Source organism: Pseudoliparis swirei, chromosome 7, assembly GCF_029220125.1.
Source record: "Pseudoliparis swirei isolate HS2019 ecotype Mariana Trench chromosome 7, NWPU_hadal_v1, whole genome shotgun sequence".
Classification (NCBI taxonomy): domain Eukaryota; kingdom Metazoa; phylum Chordata; class Actinopteri; order Perciformes; family Liparidae; genus Pseudoliparis; species Pseudoliparis swirei.
Window position 1 is genome coordinate 26,583,013 of NC_079394.1, and position 8,507 is coordinate 26,591,519.

The 8,507-nt window shown below is 45.1% G+C and overlaps 1 protein-coding gene across 2 annotated transcripts; it reads right to left on the reverse strand.

The window, feature by feature from the left end:
• Positions 1-1,470: 1,470 nt before the first annotated feature.
• On the reverse strand, positions 1,471-7,264 carry znf131 (zinc finger protein 131). Of its 2 annotated transcripts, none has more exons than XM_056418217.1 (9): positions 7,166-7,264; positions 5,298-5,451; positions 5,109-5,210; positions 4,821-4,965; positions 4,541-4,649; positions 4,224-4,418; positions 3,744-4,119; positions 3,483-3,613; positions 1,471-2,414 (listed from the first exon to the last, which is right to left on the reverse strand). In XM_056418217.1, the coding sequence occupies exons 2-9, from the start codon at positions 5,440-5,442 to the stop codon at positions 1,887-1,889; spliced, it is 1,731 nt and encodes a 576-aa protein (XP_056274192.1). In that variant the 5' UTR covers positions 5,443-5,451; positions 7,166-7,264; the 3' UTR covers positions 1,471-1,886. The 2 variants fall into 2 exon arrangements, with proteins under 2 accessions (XP_056274192.1, XP_056274193.1); XM_056418218.1 differs by lacking the exon at positions 7,166-7,264 and adding an exon at positions 6,933-6,974.
• Positions 7,265-8,507: the final 1,243 nt, after the last annotated feature.

Sequence of the window (8,507 nt, forward strand, 5' to 3'; positions counted from 1 at the left end):
GTGCGGATTATCCTCACGAGCCCCGCGGCGACCGGCTTCACCGACCCCGCTGTGACGTCGTCTCTGTGCGGCAGCCTGGTGACACTGAGCTGCCTGGTTCCGCAGCAGCAGCTCTTCCTTCCCCCCCCCCGAATCAGTCAGTTGTGGAAGGAAACGCTGTTTGTCTGGCAGGTGAAACGGGCCAATGGGCGGCAGGGCTCGGTGGTCGGAGAGTGCACCTCTCGTCCAATCAGAAGCAAGAGCCGCGGGATCACTTTAGCATGGTTCAGCACCACAGGAGCTGTCCACGAGCAGGTGGCGTCGTAACCTAAAGCCGCGCGCGCCACGCAACGTGGTCACCTGGGGGGGGGGGGGGGGGGGGGGCGACGACAGCACAGCGGAGGCTCAAGCCGGGGTCAGGGGACCGGCGGAAGGTCCGTGACAAAGAGGTGTCCATGTCTCGAGCTCAAAGTTCTGTGTGTGTGTGTGTGTGTGTGTGTGTGTGTACCTGCGCCAGTCTGCGTGACTATAACACATCACGGTCCACTTAGCGCTGCGTGGGTGTTTCGTTATTATGGAATTATCGCGAATACAAATTGCCCAAAAGTTCCCATGGTGTCACAAGCAATACAAACTAATCAATGAAGTGGATGGAAGTGGGCCTCGAGATATATGTGAAAGACACACACACACACACACACACACACTACTGTTTACAGTTAGATACAGCTCAGTGACCTCCAGCTTTTGTAGTCAGACTATAGCTTCCAAGGTAAAAAGAAAAGAGGAGCGTCCACTTTCAACAGATCAAATTTGGATCATATAGTGTAAAGATCTGATGTACGGATTCTTGACAATCACAGGCTTGAGATTATATTACTATTATACGATTATAAACACCTGCTGCGAATACTGTAGTTATTGCAGAGTATTTGATGTGATTCAGACATTTTAACCCCTGGGGTTCCTCGTCCACCACGGCAGCAGATGAAGCCTCAGTGGCAAAACATCTTCCACTCTACAACTAACAGTTCAGGGAATTTTATTAATGCATTTGAAACAAAACAGCTTTCAAAATGCATTAATCTGCATTTGACCAACTTTCTCAAAACGACTTTGATTTTTGTTCTCCACCTGGGGGCAGTGAAAACAAGCCGAGACAACAACATTTGCACTGTAGCAGTCACCTGTGAAGTGGCAAAGGCAGAGCGGTTGTCCGTTTACACATCCAGCAGATACGGCGCAGGGTTAAGGAAAGGAAGAACAAACTGATTCCAAAGGTAGACTATAAGTGTCTCAAATGGAGTTGATTTTTTAAAAATATTATCGACTCAGTAGACGGATGCATGACTAGTAGCCCACGCTGTAATCCAATTCCACCTTATTCATAAATTCCTCAAATCAGTTTTTCCTAAGTAAACACCAAAAGTCAGAATGAAAAAAGCTTTAAACTGGAGCATTAGCGCTGAGGAAAGTTCTGCACCCAACAAATGTAGCAAAAAGAACCTTTTATTCATTGTCAAATTGTCTTGGCAAGCAACTCAAATTAAAAAGAACATAACACCACTGGATGTGAAATAAGGAAACACAGGGAGAAGAAAGAAACTGATACAAATTGATTGAATCACCGAAGAGTCGTGGAAAAAATGTGATATGATGGCAAACGGCTTGAACATAAATACAGGATCAGTCGCGGGAAAATGATACGTCGGCGTCGCTGTGCCCATAAATTAAGGAAGTGGGAGGCGGAGTCTTCGGCGTGACGGCAGGACATGTTGAGGGGACGCACATGCAGTGTTTATTGATGTAAAAAAATAAAAGTCTGTTACCAGGACAAAGCAGCCCCTCAGGACCGTCAGAGCGTCCCGCACGTCCTTTACGGCACAGCCCTGCCGTTCTCCGCATTCTCAGACAGAAACCGCTTGCTCCGCCTCCTCGACGCTCACCACTTCGCCCTCCATCTCCACCTCCACCTCCACCTGACGCCCGTCCACTTCCGTTGTGGTCACGTGCACCACCTGGATCTGCACCCCGGCCTGCTTTAGTCTCTCCACGTCCTCCTCGCACATCTCCGCCACCCCTCCGTCCTCCACCAAGACCGTCGTAATCGTCGTCGTCGTCTCCTCCTCCTCCTCCTCCTCCTCCTCCTCCTCCATCTCCATCTCTTCCGCCGGCTCGACCGTGACGTGCTCCACCTGGATGCCGTCGTCCAGCAGAACCGTCTCGGCTCCCTCTATCGCGATGGCGGAGGCGCTGAGGACCAGTTCTTCCGCCGAATTGTCCTCGGTGGAATGGATGTGTTTGAGGTGGGCCTTTAGTTCTTTTGGGTGGGTGAACCACATGTCACACATGGTGCAGTGGTTGGGCTTGTCGCCTGTGTGGCTCACGAGATGGTCTTTGAATTGGTCCCAGCTGTTGAAGACACTGCTGCAGACCTGATGGAGGAGAACACAGTCGAGTCACTATTAACACTCGAGAAACCGGTGGAAAAACCCCACCACAGGCCTGGAGCCCAAACAAGTCCAAAACCAAACTTCTTCCATTTACTCATGGAAAACCAAAGAAAAGTGACATATTATTTCGAGAATTTGGAGTGAAGCATCAATTTCTTGAAATGTTTGCATTAAACTTGTCTTCAGCATTTCCTTATGAATTAATATCAATATTAAATCTATCAATTAATAGAATCCTTGCAGCTCTACTCCATTCATTTGTTTACTTAATGGTAAGCTGTGATGGAAACAAGAGCTTTTTGAATACAGGAATACACCATTCACCTGTGAAGCACATCTGGCTTAACGTAGATCATGTAGACTACCTGAAATTGGCCAATAATAATAATAATAATAATGATAACTAGAACGTGCACTCGGTAGAGCGCATACCTTCGCCGCAGCCACTTTTTTGGTACCTTTTCATGACCTTGACCTTTGACCTGATCGACCCCAAAATCTAATCAAATGGTCCCCGGATAATAACCAATCATCCCCCAAATTTCATGCGATTCGGTTTAATACTTTTTGAGTTATGCGAATAACACACAAACACACAAATAAATAAATAAATACACAGCGATCAAAACATAACCTTCCGCAGAATGCGAAGGTAATAATATTCTGCACATAACCATCAAAATAATGTTCACTCCCGCCATACGTTTTCCCTTGTAGAGACCCTGTGATTAGTAAAACATCTAAACTCATATCCTACCGCAGATGCAGCGTGGACTGTCAAACCCAAAGAGATCTACCTGTAAACCCCGATCGGTCTAACGCTCGAGACACCAGAGTTGTCTCCAACATACATCCCATTCAGTGAATTATGACTTTTTTTTTACACACGCTAAAAACTCCATTCCCCTAAATGTAGCATGCTAAATGTAAGTTCGCTGTTGACAAATCATTTATTGCGCCTGAAGTGAACCGCTTCTTCATCGCTGTATCATAAAGTATGTTTTCTCCGGTGGACAGCGCCCAGTGGCCGGGATCCTGGACGAGCTGTACCTGGCATTCGTAGAGTTTCTTGCGTCCTTTCTTGGCTCCAGCCCCGTTCTGACAGGCCGCCATATGGCACTTCAGTGTGCTGTTCCTTGCGAAACGCTCGTGGCAATCTGGACACTCGTACGGCTTTTCACCTACAGACGGACATATAAAGCCAGGCGTGTATTTCAATACTAGACGAGTAACAACAAGTCAACGATACAAAATGACGAAACACTCCGCTGAACACAGCCAGCATGCTTTCCCCCCCCACCCCGTCCTCACCAGTGTGCTTTCGTAAATGCTCCTTAAAGTGGCCGAAGTGGTCAAAGTGCTTTTTGCAGAATTCACAGACGTGGACCCTCTTCTGGGGTTTCTGGTTCCGAGACAGCTCCTCCGCTTCAAAATGAAACGTGCCGATGTGCTGCTTCAAGGCGCCCTCCCGCGTGTAGGCTTTCCCGCAGTGGTCGCACACGTGTGGTTTTTCCATCGAACCCAGGTGGGTTTTCAAGTGCTGCTTGAGGTGGTAGTACAGCTTGAAGCTGCGGTCGCACTTGTTGCAGCGGAACATGCTGTCCACTTGGGAAATCTGCACCTCCACGACCTCGACATTCTCCAGCAACTTTGAGGCCGTCACCGTTTCCTCCTGGTACACCATCTCCTGTCAAGCGCAAACAAGGGGTGACGCCTTTCATATCGAGAACTCTCACTGTGTACACACAGTTTGCCTATTAATAGACCAATAGAGCAGCCACGTCGGTGTACCTCTTCTATTTCTTCTTTCTTTAAGACCTGGTGCAGAGGTTCCCCTTGCTGATACTTGCTCGTTATGTCCGCCAGGAGAGCCAAAGCAGAGTCGTCGGACGCTGCCTGAGCATTCTTTGCAGCGTCGACCACCTCCTCCAGCCCGGTCTCCTCCAACTCGATGGTCCCCCCTTCCCCAATCACCTCAATTTCCACCTGGAGCACATGGAAAATGTTCAGTCCTGATCATTAAAAAGGCGTGTCATATATTGGGCAGTTGTGACAACTTGATGTCGGCGATGTACGTCTTTGAGTGTGACCGCCATGGCCGTACTGACCTGTTCCCCTTCCACTGAAGGTAGGGTTTCTGTAATGACATTAGAAGTCTCCGCAATCTTCCTTTTTTGACCTTTGCCCTTGGCCGTCAGCGAGGGATTCTCATTTATCCTACAAGAGAAGACAAGCTGTTGGCGACAGGTAACAACGTTCACGCCGAGACACATTCCTTTCGAGCTCATGATGAAAAAGTTTGCCACTGAATTTGGAAAGCTCATCGTTTATATTCCGACAGGGATCATCTGCAGCGGCGGGTGACGTGACGAGCGAATCGAGACTCACTTTATGCTGAGCGCTTTGATGGCCTCCTCCATCTGGAGGTATTCCGCAGCCTTCCAGACGTCATAGGCCTCTTCTTCTCCGACGATGACTAGCGTCGCCGTGTACGTGAACTCCATCAGCTGGCTAAAGGCCGTGTTGCTCACTCCTAACGGAGTGCAACAGATTGGTGAGCAAAAGCTGCCCGACGCAACATACTCACGAGCACAAGAACACATTTCTGCGGCTGAAACATTCTCCGCTGGAGAAGTGCGGAGCTTTACGTTAGAGTTCTAATTAGGCACAGAATACCTTCGATCTCCACCAGTGGCTCCTGCGTGAAATCTTGGAAGAACTTGTGGAAAAACTGGCTGCATGCTGCCAACACCGCTTTATGGGCTCTGAACTGGTGTCCTGAAGGATAGAGATAGGAGACGTGGACATTAGAAGCATTGTTTCGGTATTTCCCCCCCGAGACATTCTTAATACACCCCTACTTACCATCCACAATCAAGGTGATGTCTGTGAACTGATCCAGCTGCCGTTGTTCATTAAGTTTGTCCATCATGACTTTGTAATGTGCCGGGTACTCGTTGCCGTCCTCCAGCTCCACCTCCAGCTCCACCTCCACTTCAGCCGCCATCATTGACCTTCTCTGCACAGAACGGAGGAAGACAGACATACGAGACTTAATATTCTTTCAGAAAACTAACACAGCTCTCAACTGAAACAACCAAACACACAACACACCTCACAATGTCACTTTGATTGACCCAGACTCCAGGAAACAGTTGTATCCCTTGTTTTTATGCATTATTAGAGACAGTGAAATAGTGCAGAGAATACTCACTCCAAACGGCAAAAAAGATAACACGCCTTTTTGGTTTTTTAAACACATGTTCACACCTGCAGTCATTTGTTGGTGATGAACAAAAGAGAAAATCTAGTTATATCATTATTTTGAGCTGTCTTTTCATGACTGCATATCTTGACTGCTATTTAAATACGGCCATAGAGTCCCATCCACATCTCCTCTACAGAGCTTTACAGCTATCACCTGCAAATGAGAGACATGGTTATAATACCAGACAGGCACTAAATGGTCACTTTACTTTTCCTCTACCCAGAACCAATGCACTTAAGAAATCAGTAATGTACAGAGCCATTGCATACTGGAATGTGCTCCCCTCATATGTGACTAACAAGAAATAAATGCGATTTCAAAAGGAAACTTAAGGCATCAATAATCAGAAAGGAAATTATAGTAGATTAGGTTATTATTTTAGATATTTAAGGTATTTAGGTATTATTATTTTACTTTTAATGTAAATGTTGTTTTCTAAGTCAAAGTGTTTTTGTGAAAATTGATCATGCTGTACTGCATTTTATGTATTTGTATTGTAATGTTTTTTTTCCACTACGGTGTAGACTAATGGGGATCCTTAATAAACTAAACTAAACAGAGGTACTCTCCCAGGTAACAGGTGCATCTGTGTCATGGCAGCAGTGATGTCAGCCAAGGCCAAGTCTGTGACCTCAGTGAGTGCGACCTGACAAGATGTATGTGTGTACCCTCTGCCTCTGCATGATATTGCATACACGGCGAGGGAGGCGACACAGAATAGGAACACGTTTCATCAACGGGAACAACTTTGTAAATACTGTCAACAATTGAAGTTTGGGGGTCAGTTCATACAATCATAGCTTTCAATGTGATAAATATGTCAAAAAGCGATTTTTTAAAGTCACTGCATCACTGAGTTTGCAGTTTTAGAGGACAATTAGCAGCCGTGCATGTAAACAAAGCAGACAAACTCCAATTCAACCGAGTCTGTCTGGGGTGGAGGAAGTGACATGATTTGAGATACGAGTTGCTCTTGCAAAAAACGAAATAAAACATGAAATAAAAGTGTACGTTTTAAATAACGCACCCTGGCGTGGCACGCGAGGAGACCAGCATGTAACTCAACGAATGACCCCACACGCGTGTTCGTTTAGCTCACGTTACCACCTTTGCTAGCTAGTTCGTCTCGAAGTTAGCTTAACTAGCACAACATGCAACCCGGGCCCCGAAAGAACTACACAATAAGTAATTTCAAATCCCCCAGATACACATGTAACCTACGCCAAACTCACCGGGACTAGATGCACCAATGTAATCATTTCGATACTGCAACATGAAGGAAATAAACATGCAGTAACCCCACAGTGTCGAAGGTAACAGGCCTCCTAGCACGCTCGCCATTTCGCGTTTGACAATCAACATTACGTCATCAAACCGCGCATTAAAATAGACTTTTCCCACACAGATTTCCTAATTATCACCGCTGTGGGTCAAAATACACGTCACAAACCATCGGTATACATACTTCGAGTTTCGCTGGGTTGCTTCAGAAAGTTGCTTTACGATAATATTTCCCTCGACGCATGTAACGCTGTTCTTCTTTCGGTGCTCCAAAAAGGGCGGTCGTTTAGCCATCGGGACTCAGTTTCCCAGAGACCCTTGCGAACTCAAGGACGCTGAGGAGCGTTGCTAAGTGACGACTGTCTTCATCCGGTGTTCTGTTCCTCTGAACAATGTACAATGAAAAAGCAATTACATAATTACCAAAACGGATAAAAGGGTGTTCAGATTTAATTTGCATCAGATTTGAATCTATTTATTTAATAGTACTAAGGCCGCCAACGCAGACCACCGATCAAGATACACATATAATAAACAATAAAAACATCATAATGTACCAGGCCTTGTTTATCCAGAAAGTTGCAATAACTTCAAGTAATGTGTAATGCAGTGTAGGTTTACTGTCACTGTTATTGAACAGAAAAAAACACACTATTAAAATACAAGAAACAAAAAAAGCCCTGCATTCAAATATAAGTAAAGAGTCTGAAGAGCAAAATACTTAAAGTGAGTTCTCGTACGGTGGCAGAAAGCTGGAGACCAGGTCAGATGTCATAACACTCCAGCTTTTGCAAGCCATTCGCTTATCATCACCAGGAAATATGTGAATATGCAAACAAACTTTTCTCAGTATTCCTCACTTGTCTATCTGTAGAGATAATACAAGGCATAACCAGACAAATGATAGTATATTGTAAAATAAATATACACATAAAAAGTATATACAGTACAAATAAAATGGTCACAGTATAACAAATGTTGACATGTGGAAAAATAGAGGTGGGGGGAAAGTATCTTACACAGGATACTGGACATTGTGTTACAACCTATGCACCAAAGCGTGACGCATCTCTGAGGATGTTTTACTGTTATTTCTTATATTATGGATTCATATAATCGAGTCAGATCTCTTGAAATGCCCTGATCTGTACTCTTCGCTGCAGGTCAGTGTGCTTCGATAGAGCACTTATGTCTCAGTGCCAGACACCGTCAATGAGTAACACGGTGCCACAGAAAGCCACTCCTGAAAGTTAGGATGTCATGTTCTTCTGCGTCAGCTGACTCTTTTTTGTCATGTTGCGGGTCAAATTGACCCGTTTCAAAGTTTGAAAATCGAGGAAAAATATTTCGAAGTACCTTTTCTGTATACAATTAATTTACTTACCTTATTTAGAGTAATCAACATACAACACATATCATGTAACATTTGTTATTAAAACTGAATATCTTGTGTCCAGAACTAACTTACAACCAAAATATTTATTTTAATTTTGATGACCTAAACTAATCTTTTGTTCATCATTCTT